Here is a 22,683-nt window from a genome sequence, read left to right as displayed (position 1 = left end):
TCTGGCTCCATTCTCTTCACCAATGCTGACTTGGTCTTGACACATGTGGAGTGATGTGAATGGTTGGATGATGATATGTCACTACTGATTGGCAGATACCTGGATATTCAGGTCCGGAGGGTTCGGCTTATCAATTACAAAAAGTTTGGGTTCGGGTACCAGAACAGTACCCAAACCCCATTCACATGAATGGGGAGCCCCAACATTCATTGTTTGCTGCGCTGTGATATGCATGACAGCGTGGCAAACACTGCTTCTGATTTCACAGCCAATCATCCCCATCGGTCAGAGAGCCACAGTTCCCACGCTGGCAAAAGACAGCATGAGCGCTCAGCTGTGATCGGAGGTATAAAGCTTATCTCCGGTCACTGGTGTCAGCTGATGGGATTACTGATCCCATAATCCAACACCTACTGCCGCTAATTACAGTGAGAGCTGGAGCGGTGAATGGGAGTATTCATTAGCCACTCCTGCGCTGTAATAAATAATTTAAAAAAATGGCGTGGGTTCCCCTGTATTTTTGCTAACCAGCCAAGCAAAACTCACAGCTGGTGGCTGCAACCCTCAGCTGTCAGCTTCAGAAAGGATAGTTATCTAGAATATAGGGGCCCCTATGCTGTTTTAATTATTTAAATAAATATTTTTTTTTAAAAAAACAGAGTGGGGTCCCCCCCATTTTTGACAACCAACCTTGCTAAAGCAGACAGCTGGGGGCTGGTATCCTCAGGCTGGTAAGGGGCCATGGATATTATCTCCCCAGACTAAAAATAGCAGCCCGCAGCCACCCAGAAAAGTCACATCTATTACATGCACCAATTCTGGTGCTTTGTCAGCTCTTCTCACTTGCCCTGTAGTGGTGACAAGTTGGATTCATATTTGTGGGGTTGATGTCACCTTTGTATTGTCAGGTGACATCAAGCCCATGGCTTGGCAATGGAGAGGTGTCTATAAGACACCTATCCATTACTAGTCCTATAGTTGTATAGTAAATAAACACACAGCCAGAATAATGTCCTTTATTTGAAATAAGATTAAATAAAAATGCAAAACTGTTTAAACGCCTAATTCGAGCGACCGTCCAGTGACCAGTGTTTGTCAGCCTGGACGGTCGCATTTTGGCACAGTCCAGGTTGAAAACTGTTTATCCCCCAGACATGGATTACGGCGTGGAACAGAACAATGGACAGGTATGGTATATTTTTGTTTTTTTAATTTTACTTTTAATACAGGACAAAGAGGGCTTCGTTGGTTCAATACAGACATCCATAGAAATACTGTCTCAAGAGCCACATACTGTCAGCCTAGTTATAGAGCCAGAATACAACCTAAAAACTGGGAAAACATTCTAGAAAACTTTAAAAAGCATGATATTAATTAGAAATAATAGAGTTTAATAATTTTATCGCAACAATTTTTTAAACATTTCTAACATCTTCTCGCATCCAGATTCACTTCCAGCGGGAGCAATCTAGTATGTCACTATTTAGTAGAGATCAGCTGATCTATTCCAAGCAAATCAAATTAGTTTGGAATATTTACCCAAAATTTGAATTTTGAGTATTTGGGGATTCTATTTGCTGCAATGGGTCAAATGCCAACTGCCAATTTGCTGGATTAATTTTTGAAGCTTGGAATGAGTGGGAAAAAATATAGTGTATAGATATTACTCACCTCCCAGCAGCATTCAACTGTTGAGCCGTACAGCTCACTATGACACCAGTGTCTCCACCGAGTGGGCTCTGGAGCTGACTAAGCCTCACAACATCATGGCATCAGGTGATGAAGCATGTCCTGTTGCAACATCAGGCCTACTCAGTACCCTGAGACTTCATGATATTATGATACCTAATCTGCAACCGACGCACTGAAGAGTGACTAGTGCCAAAGGGAGTTGAACAGGTGGAAAAGCTATTTTTTCACCTTGGATTTATTAAGCTTCATGGTCTGCATAGAACTCCGGAGTATAATACATGTTTTTAAAATTTGAAATTCGATTTCCCTGAAAAATATTTGACATTAATCAAATCTCCAAAAAAACATGCAAATCTGACAAATCTGAATAGTCCTTCTAGTCCTGTAGTTAACTGTCCACAAGACTAACCCTAAATTGCACATTCACCCATAGCATGACATGACTGTCTACTATGCAGTTGAATTTTCTTCCTATGAAAGGCAACAAAGGCTGAACTGAGGATCAGCATTTAAGCATTTAAGCCTCTATTGTTCTTTAACAATTATTGAAGCATTTTTCTTAGAATTGCTCATTTTCATCCCTAATATTTTATAGAAAGCGTCTTCAACTTGGATGGCAACTATACATTGGCTATAGATGCACACTATATCTTATCTGCGTGGGATTGCAGAAATTTCATAGGGCAATGGAGAATTAATAATTCCCAATGCAGGGGTGAGGTCTAGCTTTGCTCCAGGGGAAGCCTGGAATGTGAAGTTCTGTACCAGGGCAGTGAAAAACAGAAAGACCTCCATTTTTGCCAAGTTCTCTCCAGCACAACTTCTTTTACCTGTATAAGAAAAAAAAAACAAATAAATAAAAAAAGACACATTTCTGGTAATCAGTCATATTGATCATTCACATTATAGAGCAGGAAGAACTAGCTTTATTTTAGATATTAGTTTTACAGAAAACAATAAATCAAAATGGCATACAAAGTAATTGAAAGAGTTACCAATATTTTGGAAGATTTTTTGGACCTTTAATTCTGAGCAGATGTGTTGGAGTTTGAGTACCTGGTTAGAGGTGATGCAAATTAATTAGCAGGGATTGGTTCTGCATTCTCATCAGTAATCTGTGGTGAGTGGACAGGAGACATTTAAACTTCTTCCTACCTACCTGCATCTGCAGCTCTTGAGTAGCCGGCCAAGCGAGATGTCACATGACACAAAATTATTGATGTGGCTTGCAAATGGATCCACAACATCTCTAATTTTGAGACACTCACTGAACTGTGAAAACTAGGTTTTTGGAAGATATACATATATATATATATATATATATATATATATATATATACACACTCAGTGTTGCCCGGGCATAGTGACTAACTGTGGTAAGTAATAACAAATTATTTTTCCCCCTCACATCTCTCATTTTCCCCTCACGTCTCTCATTTTCCCCTCAATCCTCTCATTATCCCCCTCACACTTCCCATTTTCCCCTCACTCCTCTCTATTTTCCACTCACACCTCTTTATTTTCACCTCACACCTGTCATTTTCAGTTCACTCCACTATTTTCCCCTCACGCCACTATTTTCCCCTCACGCCTCTCATTTTTTCCCTCACACCTCTCATTTTCCCCTCAATCCTCTCATTATCCCCCTCACACCTCTCATTTTCCCCTCACTCCTCTCATTTTCCACTCACACCTCTTTATTTTCACCTCACACCTCTCATTTTCAGCTCACTCCACTATTTTCCCCTCACTCCTCTCATTTTCCCCTCACTCCTCTCATTTTCCCCTCACTCCACTATTTTCCCCTCATGCCACTATTTTCCCCTCACGCCACTATTTTCCCCTCACGCCTCTCATTTTTCCCCTCACACCTCTCATTTTCCCCTCAATCCTCTCATTATCCCCCTCACACTTCCCATTTTCCCCTCACTCCTCTCATTTTCCACTCACACCTCTTTATTTTCACCTCACACCTCTCATTTTCAGCTCACTCCACTATTTTCCCCTCACTCCTCTCATTTTCCCCTCACTCCTCTCATTTTCCCCTCACTCCTCTCATTTTCCCCTCACTCCTCTCATTTTCCCCTCACTCCTCTCATTTTCATCTCACTCCTCTCATTTTCCCTCACTAATCTCATTTTCACTGCACACATGCACAGCAACTTCCTGTTATGAGCACAGCAGTGTAATCTATTAGGCTCCTCCCTTTCCCTTGACGTCATGCCTCACAGGAGCAACTCCATTCTAGACACGACAAAGCTAGATGCGGCCTGTGCCTGTCGCACACTGATACTTTGAAGGTGGTGGCCCTGATTGTAGCTCGCAGCGGCTGGGACATTGCAGTCAGTGAGTTTGGCAGGGTGAATGTGTCTCCGCCTGTGTGTGCTAATAACGTGGGCCGAGTGGAAGGGGCATTGTGTGTGGAGTGAGTGTGGCTATGCAGACTGGGCAGGGCTATGTGGAGTTGGTGTGGCTTGATACATACACACACATATAAACACTCAGCTTTATATATATAGATAGTGGTTCAGAGGACATTATGCAAAGATTTATAATGAATTGTGGGGTGGGGAGGATGCTGTCTAGAGACTTAAAATTAATTGAGGGTTAATGATGCAAAGTCTCTAATAGTATTCTCCCTCATTCCCCAATTTATTATACAGTTGAACCAGAAGTTTACATACACTATATAAAAATACACACATGCAAGTTTTTTTCAATATCTGATATGAAATCATAATAAACCTTTCCCGTTTTAGGTCTGTTAGGATTTAGGATTTCCATAATTATTAATATTTGCCAAATGCCAAAATAATGAGCGAGAGAGAATGTTTTATGACATTTTTATTACTGCAAAGTCAAAAGGTTACATACACTAAGATTACTATGTCTTTAAACAATTCTGGAATGCCCATATGATGTCATGTGTTTGGAAGCTTCTGATTTTCTGTTTGTTTGTTTTTTTGCAACATCTGATTTAATTAATTAGAAACACACCTGTAGATATATTTTAATGCACACCTGAAACACACTGCTTATTTGTGTAGCATCATGGGAAAGTCACATGGCCATATTGACCAAAAAGTAAAAAAAAAAGTTATGGCTCTGGGAAGAAGGAGAGCAAAAAACAAAATGCAAAAACTAAAATAGCCCTGGTCATTAAGTGGCTAATGGGTGCAGAAAATGTGCAGAAAATCTGCAAAGTCAAAAACTCACCAAAAGCTCATTGTGGGAATGTAGACTTATAAGAGAACATTCTGATAATTTCGCAAGGTTATATTCCCACTATGAGCTCTTGATGTGGCAGATTTTCTGAACTATTTCTGCACCGATCAAGAAAAATAGGTCACATGCATTTTTTAAAAAATACACAGTGTAAAAAACTCACCAAACACACATCGTGGAAACATGACTTTACATTTTTTATTGATATCTAACCTTAAGGTTTTGTTTCCACAATGAGTTTTTGATTATGCAGATTTTCTGTGCCATTACTGCACCTATTAGGTAAAATAGGAAATTTGCATTTTTTTAAAAAATACCCAGCAGAAAACAGCTTAACAAAAACTAATTGTGGGAACACAGTCATACCTTTTGTATTGATGTCTAATCTTAAGGCCATGTGCACATGTTCAGTATTTGGTCAGTATTTCAGTATTTGTAAGCCGAAACCAGGAGTGGAGCAATCAGAGGAAAGTATAATAAAACATGTCACCACTTCTGTATTATTCACAAACTCCTGGCTTTAGCTTACAAATACTGAGGTAAAATACAGATCAAATACTGAGGTAAAATGCTGACTAAACAGTGAGCTAAAATACTGACCAAATGCTGAGGTAAAATACTGACCAAATACTGAGGTAAATACTGACCAAACACTGAGGTAAAATACTGACCAAACACTGAAGTAAAATAGAGACCAATCACTGAGGTAAAATACTGACCAAATACTGAGATAAAATACTAATTTAAATACTGAGGTAAAATACTGACCAAATACTCTTTAACACTTCTGCCAGTTTTAGTCAGAGGGACATACCGATCCTGCTGCCCAGATGGGGAGGACATCAGTGCTGGGCTGCCTGCACCTACAGACTACATCTGCCTGCTACAATCCCCTCTTGCAGTGAGGAATCCCAGCCATTTTTACCTTGTGTTCTGGGTGACTAAATGCTACAGCACTATTTCCCAGGAAGGCTTGTGTAATGCTAGCAATAGGGGAGACTCTCGGGCATGTACAGTGCTGTTATGAGTTCATTTTCTCCTGCACCTCTGATGTCTGAGGAACTCCCTCTGCTGGTGAAAGGAGGTGGTGAAAGTGATCTGGATGGGAAGAACCTATAATCAGATCAGATAGAAGATGATTGGACATCCGGAATTACTGAGTAGATATAAGTCAGCCGACACCCTGCAGGGTAGCTGGTGATCCTTTCAGCTCTGAGCGCTTGTATCCAGTCCAGTTTCTGTCTGCTAAAAGCTAAGTGTTGCTCTGCTATTTTTTCCTTGAGATATTGTCCGCTTACTTAGTGTTTGTTTTCAGCCTGCCCTGGTTGGGATGGGCTGACCTCCATTTTTGTCTCTGATCAGTAGATCCTTTTGCTCTGTCTTCAGAATATACCTGAGTGCTGATATAGTGATTTTGAAGTCTAGTGACTTCAGGGCATTTTCTATCAGATGTGTTGGACATGATTTTGATAGGGTTTTTTGCGGATCGCAGCCAGCATCTTTTCTGTCCTGTCCTATCTAGTTAGATGGGCCCCATCATTTGCTCAGCCTGTCTTTCTGTCTGTGTTTGTGCTTTCATCTGTTTTCACCGACAATACATGTTGGGGGCTGCCTATTGCTTTGGGGTCTGCTCTGGGGCAGTTTAGATTTCCCTTTTCTTTCTTTAGGCTTTTGCAGTGCTCCGGCTGTGACGAGGGGTCTAGGGCATCGTAGGAACCCCCCACGGCTACTGTTAGTTGTGGTGTACAGGATTAGGGGTCTGCAATCCGCTAGTTACCAACCTCTCAGGTTTTCTGGACTTAGCCCTTGTTTTTGTTTTTTCCTCCTCCGGTGACTCAATCATAACAGAATCAAAAGCCATACCGCAGATTCTAGGGTACTCAATAGCAGGAAGGAATTGTAAAAGAAAAAAAAAAAAAAAAAAGTGTCAGAGTTTTTTGTATATATTTTTTCCTCTATTTCTCTGAGGCCGTAGGGGGAATTTTTTCTCAATGGAGATTGAGCAATTGTCTGATCAGCTTACTGCTGAAGTGCGGGGAATTTCCGCCTATCTTGCTCAATCACATGCTGCTAAACCAAAGATCCCTACTCCTGATGTGTTTTTTGGGGATCGGTCTAAATTTTTGAATTTTAAGAATAATTGTAAATTATTTTTTGCCTTGAGGCCTATCTCATCAGGTAGCTCTGCACAGCAGGTTAGAATTGTCATCTCTTTGCTGCGCAATCCCTAGGATTGAGCATTTTCTTTGAAACCTGATGATCCTATCCTGACTAGAGTTGAGCGACTTTTGTTTTGTTAGGGTCGAGTTTCGTTTCGTGAAACCCGACTTTTCAAAAGTCGGGTCGAGCAAGATCGGCCGACTATAGGGAAAAGTCGGGGTCGTCCCGAAACACGAAACCCAATGTAAGTCAATGGGGAATAAAAGTCGGCAGTGAGAGGAGGACAGGAAACACACCCACAGTGCCCATTTGAATGCTAAAAGCATCAATTCTTCTTACTTAAGCTTGTCAACCTTAATTAACTTCATAATACAAGTTACGCACTGAAAAATGGGGGTTATTTGGCTAAAGTTGTGGGGGGGAGGGCTGGCTGCAGGTTTTCATGTGCCCTGGGCGAAAGAGCGCCCCTTTAACACATACCACAACTCATCATGCTCCGATACGGCAGAGAAATAGCGGTATAGTACAATGAAAAATACTTCACTTTTTACATCTCATGACAAGGCTCATCTATTTCTCCATACAGAATCATTGGTCCCATATAATGTTTGAAACAGTATATGATGAGCTCCACATAATGCTACAGTATATGATGGTCCCCATGGATGAAGCTCCACTGTCTTATGGGCCCAAATAATGCTCCAAACATAATGGGCCCCATTTCTAATGCTCTAGTGTATAATGGGCCCTGTAAATGCTGCTCCAGTGTCTGATGTCCACCTTTGGAATGTTCCAGTGTATGGTGGGCCCCATCTATCATTCTCCAGAGTATAGTGCACCCCAAAAATTACTGTCCCAACATTGAAAACAATGAAATAAGTCTCCTCGCTAGGGAGTCCCTGTACTAGTCTGGACTCCTCGTCGTTCCCATCTTCCATCTCACTGCACAGTATTTCAACCTTGCAAGTGCTGTGATCCTGAGCAAGCAGGGGGCGCCCACTCATTGGCGACGGCACTGGCACAGGGCCCCTGATAGTACGGTGGTGTGTCTGATGGCGGGTGGGCCGAACCTGCACTTTCACCGGCAGCTTCCTCTTTGTCACCGTGTAAGATGGAACTGTATATGGGAAGGGTAACCTGAGTTTCATCAGGGTCAGATTCAGGCCGTGTAGCGTGTGAGGGGAATGTAGTGGTCTGGGTCAATGTACCAGCAGATTCATCGAGCAGTGGCTGGGCATCAGTGCACTTGTGTCGCCCCCAGGAGTACGGTCGCCACAGTGGCATTACCTTCCTCCTAGGGAGTGTGATGTCATGCTTGGGAGCAACGAAGGATCTCTCTAGCAGGTTAACTGATTGGGCGGCGTTATTCCCACGAGTCATGACCCTCCAAACAGCGTTCATGAAGGCAAAGTGTTTGTTTTACGTGGGCAGTATGGTTGCAAAGCTGAACCTTAAAGGAATGTCCAGAAGGGCACCACCAGGAGTGGAGCCTACGGTTTAATTCGACTCCACCTGGGAAACCTCAACCATGCAAGCTACAGAAAAGATGCACACATTGCAAGCTTAATTCCGTTAACGAACGAGACTCCGTCATGCCCCGCGGTCCGAGTCTGGCTTACTAGAGGGACACGTGAGGCTCTGGCACATGAGATTGGCCAATAACTGGTGTGTCATGCCCTTACATGTCCGTGGCTGCATGTGCGCTACACTGAAAAGGCCAGCGTTTGTCGCTTACAGGTGAAGATAACCCGCTGAACAATGTTAGTGATGGGGATCTGTGATTACAATTATTACCCGCGAACGATGATTTCCCAGTAAGTGCAGGTCAACCGCAGTTCCGGAATTAGGCCTAACCATCATTCCTGAAAAAATGAAACACTTACGTGTGCAAACCACAGGTGCTGTAGCTTGCTTAACAGCTCGCCAGCCGTTCTCAGGCCCAAAGGTGAGAAAGGGTACCGTATCCCCTGATAACATGTATGGATAGCATAGTGTACACATTCAAAATATATGTCTATACATCAGGAGGCAGGCTCAGACGGTGTTAGGCCAAGTATGGATTGCACGTGATTGCACAAAGGTGAGAAAGGGTACCGTATCCCCGGATAACATGTATGGATAGCATAGTGTAAACATTCAAAATATATGTCTATACATCAGGAGGCAGGCTCAGACGGTGTTAGGCCCAGTATGGATTGCACGTGATTGCACAAAGGTGAGAAAGGGTACCGTATGCCCGGATAACATGTATGGATAGCATAGTGTACACATTCAAAATATATGTCTATACATCAGGAGGCAGGCTCAGACGGTGTCAGGCACAGTATGGATTTGACAGCCCAGACTACACAGCGGAGGAACAGGGAGAGGTAAAGATTGCAAATGCTGGGGCCTCGCCCAAGCAAGGGGGGCCCACTCGTGGGCGTCGGTACTGGCACTGGGCCCCTCATACTACGGCGGTGTGTCTGACGGCGGGTGTGCACCACCACCTTCAGAGACACTTGATTGCACTATGAGGGACCCTGTGCCAGTGCCCGCGCCCAAGAGTCGGCCTACCCACCTGTCCAGGGCAACGGCACTCGCACGGTGTCGTGCGCTAGGTGGTGACCAAAGCAAGCCATTTTTCTGTCACCCTATGTGTCATCAGGGGAAGGTGGGACAAAATCCTTGGAAACCCATGCATGGTTCGTTTTAATGAAGGTTAGATCATCCACATTTTGGGTTGACAGACGGGTCCTTTTTTCTGTCAGGATTGATCCAGCTGCACTGAAGACTCTTTCCGATAGCACACTTGCAGCTGAGCAAGCGAGCTCCTGTAAGGCATATTGTGCCAATTCAGGCCTGGTGTCCAGTTTAGTGGCCCAATAGTCAAAGGGGAATGACCTGTGTGGGAGAACATCGATATGGGAGGAAAAGTAGTTTGTAACCATAGATGACAACTGCTGTCTCCTGTCACTTTCCATCGATGCAGTATTACCAGTTGTGTGAGCGGTACTTGAAAAATCAGTCCACAACATTGTCATAAAACCCCTGTCTCCAACGCCACTTCTGCTGTGTGCACCACGAACACTTCTGCCAAGCTGCCCCCGGCCCGTACGGCTCGTGTGAGAACCATCACCGCTGCTGTGTGCTGGGAATGCCTCAAGCAACCGATTTATCAGAGTTGCTTGTTTATTAGCCAATATTAGGTCAAGGTTCTCCTGTGGCAAGATGTTTTGTAATTTGTCTTTATAGCGTGGATCCAGGATGCTGGCCAACCAGTAGTCGTCATCGTTCATCATTTTGGCAATGCGGGGGTCCCTTTTTAGGATCTGCAAGGCATAATCTGACATGTGGGCCAATGTTCCCGGTGTCAATGATGCACTGCGAGTGCTGGGTGGAGGAGCACTTTCTGGCAAATCCACATCCCTCCAGTCACGCACAAACCCTGTACCAGACCTTGCCACGCCAACATTTTCACTTGCCCCATGAGATGCATCCTCCTCCCCTAAGTGATCATCCCCATCATCATCCTCCTCCTCCTCTTCTTCCTCCACCTCGTCCAGGAGAGGTCCCTGAGCAGACAATGGCTGAATGTCATCAAGGATTCCCTCCTCGTCAACATTGGCTGCAGTCGCCTGCTCCTTAAGGTGCGTCAAAGTTTGCATGAGCAGACGCATAAGTGGGATGCTCATGCTTAGGATGGCGTCGTCTGTGCTTACCAGCCGTGTGCATTCCTCAAAACACGGAAGGACTTTACAGAGGTCTTTCAGCTTCGACCACTGCACACCTGTCAACTCCATGTCTGCACTCAAAGTGCCTGGCCGTGTATCCTCCCACAAATGCATTATGGCCTGCCTCTGCTCGCACAGCCGCTCAACCATGTGCAGGGTGGAGTTCTACCTTGTTGCAATGTCGATAATGAGGCGGTGGTTGGGAAGGTGGAGCAATCGCTGCAGCTTCTGCATACGAATGGAGTGTACAGGCGACCGGCGGATGTGCGCGCACAGTCTTCGCACCTTCTGGAGCAGGGCTGTTAACTCCGGATAATTTTTAAGGAAGCACTGCACCACCAGGTTCAAGGTGTGAGCCAAGTAAGTTATGTGGCTGAGTTTTGAAAGGGCTATGGCTGCCACAAAATTACGGCCGTTATCACTAACTACCTTGCCTGCCTCAAGATGTACACTGCCCAGCCATGACTCAGTTTGTCGCTGAAAGTAGTCGGCCAGCACCTCGGCGGTGTGTCTGTCAAACACATCATCTGCAACACAGCCTGCTGACGCTTTCCACTAGCTGCTCGATAGGGGGACACCTCTTGTGCAACAGTGGCAGCTGCAGATGGAGTGCTCGTACGACTGCGCTCTGTGGACGAGCTTTCGCTTCTGGAGGAGGAGGAGGAGGAGTAGGAGGATCGAACGCCTACAGCCAACTGTTTCCTATACCGTGGGCTAGGCAGCACTGTCCCACCACCGCTGTCCCCTGTGGACCCTGCATCCACCACATTAACCCAGTGCGCAGTGATGGACACATAACGGCCCTGGAAATGCTGACTGGACCATGCATCAGTTGTGAGGTGCACCTTTCCACTCACTGACTGCTTGAGTGCATGGACAATGCGGTCTTTCACATGATGGTGGAGGGCTGGGATGGCTTTGCGAGAGAAGAAGTGGTGACTGGGTAGGTCATAGCGTGGTACTGCATAGGCCATGAGTTCGCGGAAAGCTGTGCTTTCCACCAACCGATAGGGCATCATCTCAAAGGAGATCAGTTTGGCAATGTGGGCGTTCAAACCCAGTGTACGCGGATGAGAGACTGAGTACTTTCTTGACCTACTCATAGCGTCTGGGAGGGTGAGCTGGACTTTAGAGCTGCATATGGTGGAAGTAGCGGTGGACAGGGTGGACTGAGAGAGGGTTGATGATGGTGATGGAGTTGGTGTTCTTTCTGATGGCCTAGATTCAGTATTTTGTTGATATAACAGTAGGATTCCCTGACTGCTGTGGCCTTGCAACGACACCTCAACATTTGCTGCTGTGCTGACCGGTGGGCTTACAGTGGGGGAAACAATGTAGCATTGCTGACTACCTTCTTTGTGATCAGTTGCACATGTGGTACTTGAGGTTTGGTGTTGTGTCCATGCTTGCAAGTGCATGGTGGTTAAATGTCTAAGCATGCAACTGGTATTCAAATTTTTCCGATTTTTCCCTCGGCTAAAGGTCTTTGCGCACTTCTTACAGATAACCTTAGCCTGATCATGAGGATTTTGTTCAAAAAAGAGCCACACTGCACTCTTCCTACTTTGGCAGACATTTTGCGGCCTAGCACGCTGTGATATTTTGACCCTCTGGACAAGCTGTCCAGCAACTCTTTTGATTTTTGGAACCTGTCTTTGGAGTGCTCCGTGCCTGCCAGATAACAGCTGTTGCGATGTCGATGTCTGCTGTGGATGCTCCTCATCTGAGCTATTGGAAGCAGCACCCTCTTCCCCCAATGGATGCCAATGTGGGTCAACAACTGGGTCATCCATCACCTCCTCTTCAATGTCATGTGCACCTTCCTCTGTGTCACCGTGTATGGTGGTATAGTGTGCGGGAAGGGGCACCTGAGTCTCATCAGGGTCAGAATCTGGCTCTGTACACTGCGAGGACAATGTAGTGCTCTGAGTGAATGTACCAGCAGAATCATCTATCAGTGGCTGTGCATCAGTGCACTCCATGTCAGATTCATCTTGGCCTGGGTAATTCACCATTTCACTTGGTAATCCAGGCATGGTATGTGAAAACAGCTCCATGGAGTAATCAGTAGTATGGCCTGCGTCATCCTTCAATCTTGGTTGGGGTGAAGGACACAAGGAAAGGTGTGGTTCATGAACATGAGCCTCCAATGACGACTCAGTGCTTTTACTTTTTACAACTTCAGAAGAGGAGGCGATAGAGCTGGAGGCTGAGTCAGCCATGTAAGCCAAAACTTTTTCCTGCAGCTCTGGCTTTAAAAGCAGTTTGCCAACTCCTAGAAAAGTAAGCCTTCGAGGCCTTGTGGAGCCAGACGATGATGCAGGCTCAACACCTCCTGCATTCGGTCGTATTTTGCTTTTGCCACTACCATCAGATCCACCACCAACACCATCATTACCAGCTGCCAACCCCCGCCCAATTACACGGCCTCTTTCACCAGCCTTCCTCATTTTTGGTAGAAATGTAGACAAAATCCAACAAACTATATAGTAATGTAAAACAAGGTACAAGGTGTCTATAGGACAGGGGAGATTTTGAATTTCTGCACACACTTGTGGACACTGGACACTTATGGATTGTCTGAGGCCCACTGAATATCAGAGCGCTCTGTCACAGGCTCGATGGCACAGGTGTGAAAAAAGTGACTACAGGATCACGGAGATTTTGAATTTCTGCACACACTTGTGGACACTGGACACTTATGGATTGCGTGAGGCCCACTGAATATCAGAGCGCTCTGTCACAGGCTCGATGGCACAGGTGTGAAAAAAGTGACTACAGGATCACGGAGATTTTGAATTTCTGCACACACTTGTGGACACTGGACACTTATGGATTGTGTGAGGCCCACTGAATATCAGAGCGCTCTGTCACAGGCTCGATGGCACAGGTGTGAAAAAAGTGACTACAGGATCACGGAGATTTTGAATTTCTGCACACACTTGTGGACACTGGACACTTATGGATTGTGTGAGGCCCACTGAATATCAGAGCGCTCTATCACAGGCTCGATGGCACAGGTGTGAAAAAAGTGAGTACAGGATCACGGACATTTTGAATTTCTGCACACACTAGTGGACACTGTACACTTTTGGATTGTGTGAGGCCCACTGAATATCACAGCGCTATGTCACAGGCAGAAATTGGCTAGTGTATCACAAACTACAAGGTGTATATAGAGTTGGGCAGAATAGGAATCTCCCTAGAGTGTAGGTCTGTAAGAACGGAACAAGTCCTCCACTTATCCTTCCACAGTGACACACAGATAGCTTCACTGTGGCCGTGATAACAGCCGTTACACGGTACTGAGAGGAGCGTGCACGTACACGGCTGTCCGGTGTACGTAAAATTGTCAAGCTCCGTGTTTTTTAAGTATACGGACTGACACACACTGTCTCTCTATAGTTTTGAATGGGATCAAACAGCAAATATATTTAACTGTTTTAAAGCTAGACAAAACTAGAAGGTGCAGGTCTGTAAGAACGGAACATGTCCTCGACTTATTCTCACAGAGTGACACACGGATAGCTTCACTGTGGCCGTGATAACAGCCGTTACACGGTACTGAGAGGAGCGTGCACGTACACGGCTGTCCGGTGTACGTAAAATTGTCAAGCTCCGTGTTTTTTAAGTATACGGACTGACACACGCTGTCTCTCTATAGTTTCGAATGGGATCAAACAGCAAATATATTTAACTGTTTGAAAGCTAGACAAAACTAGAAGGTGCAGGTCTGTAAGAACAGAACATGTCCTCGACTTATTCTCACGGAGTGACACACAGATAGCTTCACTGTGGCTGTGATAACAGCCGTTACACGGTACTGTGTGAGGAGTGTGCACCGCTGTATGGTGTGAAAAAAATGCACGCTCAGTACCTCAGCAGGACAAAAAAAAAAAAATTGGGATTGCTTTTAAAAAAGCAGTTTGCAGAGCAGTGGGTAAAAAGCAATGTAGCCATCAGGAAGCCTTAGAAGGCAGCCTAACAACCAACACCGCTGATCCACCAAAATATAGCCTCCCCTTGCACTGCACACACAGTGACTGGTGTGTTGTACAGACAAAATCGCTAGCAGCAGAAGCAATTTTTGTTTCTTCTTCCCTGCCTAACGCTCTCCCTACAGAATCAGCAGCAACCTCTCCCTATGCTAAGATCGGCAGAAGTAAGATGGCACGCCTTTTTATACCCCCTGTGACGCCCACCAAAGCAAGCCAATCACTTGCATGCCCTTCTGAAAGATGGTGGTGACCCCTGCCTATGTCATCACGTTGCCCACAGTGTCCGTGGATCCTGATTGGCTGAAAAAGAGCGCAAAGCAAACTTTTGAAACGCGACTTTGGCGCGTAAGTCGCCGACCTCGTGGCCGACCTCATCCTAGGGTCGGGTTTCGTTTCATGAAACCCGACTTTGCCAAAAGTCGACGACTTTTGAAATTTTTCGACCCGTTTTGCTCAACTCTAATCCTGACTAATGTGAACGCATTTTTCCAAGCCTTGGGGTTGTTGTATGATGAACCTAATGCTATTGATCAGGCTGAAAAGGCCCTGTTGGCATTGAGCCAGGGTCGGGATTCTGCAGAGTTGTACTGTCAAAAATTCCAAACGTGGGCGGTCCTTGCTACCTGGAATGATGGTGCTTTGGCAGCCCTCTTTCGGAAGGGTTTGTCAGAAACCGTAAAAGATACCATGGTGGGATTTCCTGTTCTCTCTGGTCTTGACGATTCTATGTCATTGGCCATTCAGGTTGATCGGCGTTTGCGTGAACGCAAAACTGCACGAGAAGTGTTGTCACCTGTTGAACAAATATCTGAACCTATGCAATGTGATAGAGTTTTGTCTAGGGGGCAACGTCAGGAGTTCAGAAGGCGTAATAAGCTGTGTTTTTTTGTGGAGATGCCTCTCATATGATTTCTGTCTGCCCTAAACGAGAGAAACGTTTTGCACATACATTTGCTGTGGGTGGTGTTCAACCTAAGTTTCTTCTAGCAATTACTCTGATCTGTTCCTTGTCCACATTTTCCGCCAAGGCCTTTGTGGATTCCGGAGCTGCTCTGAACCTGATGGACTTGGATTTTGCTAAACGTTGTGGGTTTCCTATGGCACCTCTGCGAACACCTATCCCTTTGAGGAGTATTGATGCTACTCCTTTGGCGAGGAATAAACCTCAGTTTTGGACTCAGGTGGTGATGCGGGTCGCCCCAGACCATCAAGAAAATTGCAGACTTTTGGTGTTGCATAATTTGCATGATACCATTGTTTTGGGGTTTCCCTGGTTGCAAATTCATAATCCAGTTTTAGATTGGAAATCTTTGTCTGTGGTAAGTTGGGGTTGTCGGTGCGCCCTTAGCGACGCTCCTGTTTTCTCCACCTCTCCCCAGTCGCATGATGTTCCTGACTATTTGGCTGATTTTTATGATGTATTTAGTGAGAATGATTCTGCATCTTTGCCTCCTCATAGGAGTTATGACTGTGCAATTGAGCTGAAACCTGGGTGTAAGTTTCCCAAGGGTCGACATTTCAATTTGTCTGTACCCGAGCACGAGGCTATGCGATCCTATATTAAGGAGGCGTTGGAGAAGGGTCATATTAGACCATCCTCTTCCCCCTCAGGTGCTGGGTTTTTTTTCATAGCCAAGAAAGATGGTTCATTGAGGCCTTGTATTGACTATCGTTCCCTCAACAAGATTACTGTTAAATATCAGTATCCGTTACCCCTGATTTCTGATCTATTCTCCAGAGTTAAAGGTGCTTGCTGGTTTACCAAGCTTGACCTTAGGGGGGCGTATAATCTTATTCGCATTAAGCATGGGGATGAATGGAAGACGACGTTTAATACTCCGGAGGGACATTTTGAGTACCTGGTGATGCCTTTTGGGCTCACTAATGCCCCTTCTGTCTTCCAATCCTTCATGAATGATATTTTCCGGGACTTTGTGGATAAGTTTTTGATCATCTATCTGGATGATATTTTGATCTTTTCCAGGGATTGGGATTCTCATGTGGAACATGTTCGGACTGTGTTCCGGATTTTGAGGGAGAATTCCCTGTATGTCAAGGGATCGAAATGCCTTTTTGGGGTACAGAGGATTTCATTTTTGGGATTTATTTTGTCTCCGTCAACTATTGAAATGGACCCTGCCAAGGTACAGGCCATTTATGATTGGGTTCAGCCCACTTCTTTGAAGGCTCTCCAGAAGTTTTTGGGTTTTGCTAATTTTTATCGTAAATTTATAGCTAATTTTTCTGGTATTGACAAACCATTGACTGATTTGACTAAGAAGGGTGCTGATGTGCTGAATTGGTCTCCAGAGGCTGTTTCTTCCTTTCAGGAGCTGAAGCGAAGGTTCACTTCTGCTCCGGTTTTGCGGCAACCTGATGTCTCACTCCCGTTTCAGGTAGAGATGGACGCTTCTGAGATTGGTGCAGGAGCTGTTTTGTCCCAAAAGGATCCTGTAACATCTAAGATGAATCCCTGTGCTTTCTTTTCCCAAAAGTTCTCCCCATCTGAACGTAACTATGAAGTGGGGAATCGGGAACTGTTAGCCATGAAATGGGCATTTGAGGAGTGGAGACATTGGTTGGAGGGAGCTAGACATCAAGTCGTGGTCCTTACTGACCACAAGAATTTGATCTACCTTGAGTCGGCCAAACGCTTGAATCCTAGACAGGCTAGGTGGGCCCTGTTTTTCACACGTTTTGATTTTGTGGTATCTTTTCTTCCGGGCACTAAGAATGTCAAGGCTGACGCCCTCTCTAGGAGTTTCTTTGCTGATTCTCCTGTTGTGACCAAGCCTGCTACCATCTTGGGTGGGGGGTGGTTGTTTCTGCTATCTCGCCCGATTTGAGACTTGCTCTGGAAGAGTTTCAGGAGGGCAAACCTGAGCGTTGTCCAATTGTATGTTCCTGACCAGTGGAGGAAGAGAGTGATGTCTGAGGTTCATTGCTCCGCATTGGCTGGTCATCCAGGTATTTTTGGTACTAGAGATTTGGTGAGTCATACTTTTTGGTGGCCCGCCTTGTCTCGTGATGTCAGGAATTTTGTGCAGTCCTGTGGGTCGTGCTCCCGGTCTAAACCTTGTTCTCGCTCCGGTGGGTTGTTGATGCCTTTGCCGGTGCCCAGGAGGCCATTGCCCATATTTCAATGGATTTTATCTCTGATATGCCTGTCTTTCAGAGAATGACTGTTATTTTGGGTGATTTGTGATATATTCTCTAAGACGGTCCATCTTGTACCACTCTCTAAGTTGCCATTTTCTTCAGAGTTGATGCCCTTGTTTTTGCAACAGGTGGTTCGCTTGCACGGGATTTCAGAGAACATTGTATCTGACAGAGGAGTTCAGTTTGTTTCTAGATTTTGGAGGACTTTCTGTTCCAAGCTGGGAATTCAGCTGTCCTTCTCCTCTGCGTTTCATCCTCAGACCAATGGGCAGATGGAGAGAACAAACCAGACTTTGGAGTCGTATTTGAGATGTTTTATTTCTGCTGATCAGGATGATTGGGTTTCATTTTTGCCCTTGGCCGAATTTGCTTTAAATAATAGAGCTAGTTCGGCCACTTTGATGTCACCTTTTTTTTGTAACTTTGGGTTTCATCCTCGATTCTCTTCAGGGCAGGTGGATGCACCAGATCTGGGACCAAGTGGTGGATAAGTTGTCTCTCTCCCAGGAAAGGGCCCAGCGGTTTTCCAACCGGCATAGGACCATTGGTCCCCGGTTTAAGGTGGGTGATATGGTTTGGTTGTCATCAAAGAATATCTCTATGAAGGTGGCTTCTCCAAAGTTTAAACCTAGACTTATTGGACCTTATAAGATTTTGGAGCTTCTGAATCCATTCTCTTTTCGATTGGCTCTTCCTGCTACATTCAAGATCCATAACGTGTTTCATAAGTCTCTGTTAAAGAGGTTTGTTGAGCCAGTAGTTCCTGTGGTGGCACCTCCTGACCCTGTATTGGTTGAAGGTAATGTGGAATATGAGGTTGAGAAGATACTGGATTCTCGTCTGGCTAGACGGAGACTTCAGTATTTGGTTAAATGGAAGGGTTATGGCCAGGAGGATAATTCTTGGGTCCCTACATCCGATATTCATGCCGAAAGGTTGGTTCTTGCTTTTCATCGGACCCATCCTGATCGCCCTGGTGGCGTGGATGAGGGTTCGGTGACCCCTCTTCAAGGGGGAGGTACTGTTATGAGATCATTTTCTCCTGCACCTCTGATGTCTGAGGAACTCCCTCTGCTGGTGAAAGCAGGTGGTGAAAGTGATCTGGATAGGAAGAACCTATCATCAGATCACATAGAAGATGATTGGACATCCGGAATTACTGAGTGGATATAAGTCAGCCGACGCCCTGCAGGGTTGCTGGTGATCCTTTCAGCTCTGAGCGCTTGTATCCAGTCCAGTTTCTGTCTGCTAAAAGCTAAGTGTTGCTCTGCTATTTTTTCCTTGAGATATTGTCCGCTTACTTAGTGTTTGTTTTCAGCCTGCCCGGGTTGGGACGGGCTGACCTCCATTTTTGTCTCTGATCAGTAGATCCTTTTGCTCTGTCTTCAGAATATACCTGAGTGCTGATATAGTGATTTTGAAGTCTAGTGACTTCAGGGCCTTTTCTATCAGACGTGTTGGACATGATTTTGATATGGTTTTTTGCGGATCGCAGCCAGCATCTTTTCTGTCCTGTCCTATCTAGTTAGATGGGCCCCATCGTTTGCTCAGCCTGTCTTTCTGTCTGTGTTTGTGCTTTCATCTGTTTTCACCGACAATACATGTTGGGGGCTGCCTATTGCTTTGGGGTCTGCTCTGGGGCAGTTTAGATTTCCCTTTTCTTTCTTTAGGCTTATGTAGTGCTCTGGCTGTGACGAGGGGTCTAGGGCATCGTAGGAACCCCCCACGGCTACTGTTAGTTGTGGTGTACAGGATTAGGGGTCTGCAATCCGCTAGTTACCAACCTCTCTGGTTTTCTGGACTTAGCCCTTGTTTTTCCTCCTCCGGTGACTCAATCATAACACAGTGCCGCTCTTCTTGTACATAGTGAGGCTGACGTGGGCAGAGCTGGCACTACACTTGCAGCACCACAGTCAGTGAACAGCTCTGCAGCACCCCCACCCAGGCAATTGGCACCCTGCTTGTGCCATAGCCACCCTCCAGGCATTATCCTCCCCTCAACCAATAATCTGTATCCTGGTGCTTGATTGCACATCATGGGCTGCAAGGATCCATCCACACACAGCATCAATCCCAGAAAGGCTGCACGGCGCATTCTGCATGTGGAGTGGGTGGGACTATGTGTGGTGGGTGTGGCTCGATACACAGACACACACACACAAGCTTACCCTCAGTTTTTTATATATAGATTAGGACCATTAAGGCTATGTGCCCACGTAGCGTTTTAAAACGCACACTAAAAATCGGACTCCTTCCCAGAAATCGCGAGTTTTTTTCCGCGCGATTTCACCGCGATTATGTTCTCGATTTTGCCGCGATTTTCGCGTGCGATATTTAAGCACTTTCCAAGCGATTTGAAGCATCGCTTGGAAAGTGAATGACAGGTTGGTCACACTCGTCAAACATAGTGTTTGACGAGTGTGACCAGATTTTTACTATTGAGGCTGCCTATGCGGCATCAATAGTAAAAGATAAAATATTAAAAATGATAAAAAAATAAAAAATCGGGGTATATTTACCTTCCGACGTCCCGCGCTGCATTCCCAGGCCTCAGCGTTCCCAGCGATACCTTGCGAGACCTGTGATGACGTTGGTCTCGCGTTACTATAGCGATCTCGCGAGACCGATAGAGTCACGTGAGACTACATCATCGCAGGACCTTGCCGCAAGGCATTACTGGGAACGCTGAGGCCTGGGAATGCAGCACGGGACGTCGCAAGGTAAATATACCCCGATTTTTAATTTTTTATTCTTTTTTTTACAGGGGTATGGTACCCAGGGCCTGGAGGACAGTCTCCTCTCCTCCACACCGTGGGTACCAACCGCACATGAGACGCTTAACTTCGCACATGGTGGGCATAGCCACATGCGGGAAGTAAGCGATTCTCATGCATTCCTATGGGTGCGAAATCACGGCAATTCTTTGCGATTCCGCACAAAAGAATGACCATGCTGCAATTTTTTCTGAGATGCGATTCCGCCGCAGAAAAAAGCGCAGCATTAGCATAGCATGTGTGGAATGCCATAGGAATGCATGGGGTACATTCTGTACACGATTTTTAAACGTTTTCGCAGCGTTTTCGCGCCGAAAATCGTGGCAAAAACCCTTAAAAATCGCATTGTGGGCACACAGCCTAACTCTGAAAAGTTCAGTCAAGGGCCACAGCTCAGTAGTCAGGAGCTTGTTGCTTCTAAATAGCGGAGCATGGATGCAGTAGAAAGCCTATACTTTCTACTGCATCTATACTTTGCTGTGGTGCATGCACTCAGGCAAGAGTTGAACGCTCCTGTCTCCCAATCCATAGGTCTCATTTATTTGCTTGAAACCAAAGCGCTTGATATATTATAATCATATTAATATTACAGTTGAAACCAGAAGTTTTCATACGCTATATTAAAAAACACATCTGTATGTTTTTTCTCAATATCTGACATGAAATCAGAATAAACTTTTTCTCTTTTAAGGTCAATTAGGATTACCATAATTATTAATATTTCCCAAATTCCAGAATAATGAGAGAGAGAACGTTTTAAGGTATTTTTATTATTTAGCACAAAGTCAAAAGTTTACATACATTTCATTAGTATTTGGTGCTATTGTCCTTAAAGGGAATCTGTCACCCCTTTTTTGAGATATCATATAATGATATCATTCAGTTGTGTGTCACATAAAGATTCTCTTAGTACTTTTGCTTCCCCCTGACCCCGCACCTTTTATGCATAAATACCTTGTTTATATCGGTTCAAATGTATGTAAACTGCTGCTGTCCGGTCTGCTGGGCGGGGCTTATTCACCTGCCCCCCCCCCTGTCTTGCTCTACGCATTTCTTCTTGTGTAGAGCAAGACAGGGAGGGGGGAGCAGTTGAATAAGCCCCGCTCAGCAGACCGGACAGCGGAAATTTACATACATCTGAACCAATATAAACAAGGTATTTATGCATGAAAGGTGCGGGGTCAGGGGGAAGCAAAAGTACTAAGAGAATCCGTGACACACAACTGAATGATATCATTATAGGATATCTCAAAAAAGGGGTGACAAATTCCCTTTAAACTGAATGACTTGGGTCAAATCTTTGGGATTTCTTTCCACAAGCTTCTCAAAAAAGTTTGTCGGAATTTGGGCCCATTCCTCCTCACAAAACTGGTGTAACTGATCCAGGTTTGTAGGTTACATTGCTCACACCGGCCTTCTCAGCTTTTCCCAAACATTTTCATAGAATCATAGAATCATAGAATCGTAGAGTTGGAAGGGACCTCCTGGGCCATCTGGTCCAACCCCCTGCTCAAAGCAGGATTCGCTAAATCATCCCAGTCAGATGTCTGTCCAGCCTCTATTTGAAGATTTCCATTGAAGTAGAACTCATCACTTCTCGTGGCAGCCTGTTCCACTCATTGATCACTCTAACTGTCAAAAAGTTTTTTCTAATATCTAATCTGTGTCTCCTCCCATTCAGTTTCATCCCATTGCTTCTAGTCTTTCCTTGTGCAAATGAGAATAAAGATGATCCTTCTACAATGTGACAGCCCTTTAGATATTTGTAGACAGCTATTAAGTCTCCTCTCAGTCTTCTCTTTTGAAAACTAAACATTCCCAAATCCTGCAACCTTTCCTCATAAGACAGGGTTTGCAGACCAGTCACCATTCTGGTCGCTCTTTTCTGAACTTGCTCCAGTTTGTTGATGTCTTTTTTAAAATGTGGTGCCCAAAACTGGACACAATATTCCAGATGAGGTC

The 22,683-nt window shown here is 45.1% G+C and overlaps 1 protein-coding gene across 1 annotated transcript in view; it reads right to left on the bottom strand.

Annotated features, from left to right (window-relative positions):
• Positions 1 to 1,193: 1,193 nt before the first annotated feature.
• The window catches only part of LOC141098572 (cytochrome P450 2C5-like), a 150,970-nt gene continuing 129,480 nt past the window's right edge, over positions 1,194 to 22,683 (bottom strand). The window contains exon 10 of the mRNA XM_073586478.1: positions 1,194 to 2,522. Within this exon, the coding sequence (XP_073442579.1) occupies positions 2,344 to 2,522 (179 nt within the window). The 3' untranslated portion in view covers positions 1,194 to 2,343. The remainder of the gene's footprint in view (positions 2,523 to 22,683) is intronic.

Source organism: Dendrobates tinctorius, unplaced genomic scaffold (genome assembly GCF_039654945.1).
Source record: "Dendrobates tinctorius isolate UK_male_01 unplaced genomic scaffold, ASM3965494v1 ptg000093l, whole genome shotgun sequence".
In the NCBI taxonomy this organism is placed as follows: domain Eukaryota; kingdom Metazoa; phylum Chordata; class Amphibia; order Anura; family Dendrobatidae; genus Dendrobates; species Dendrobates tinctorius.
Note: the sequence above shows the minus strand (reverse complement) of the source record. Positions and strands in the feature narration are given on the sequence as shown.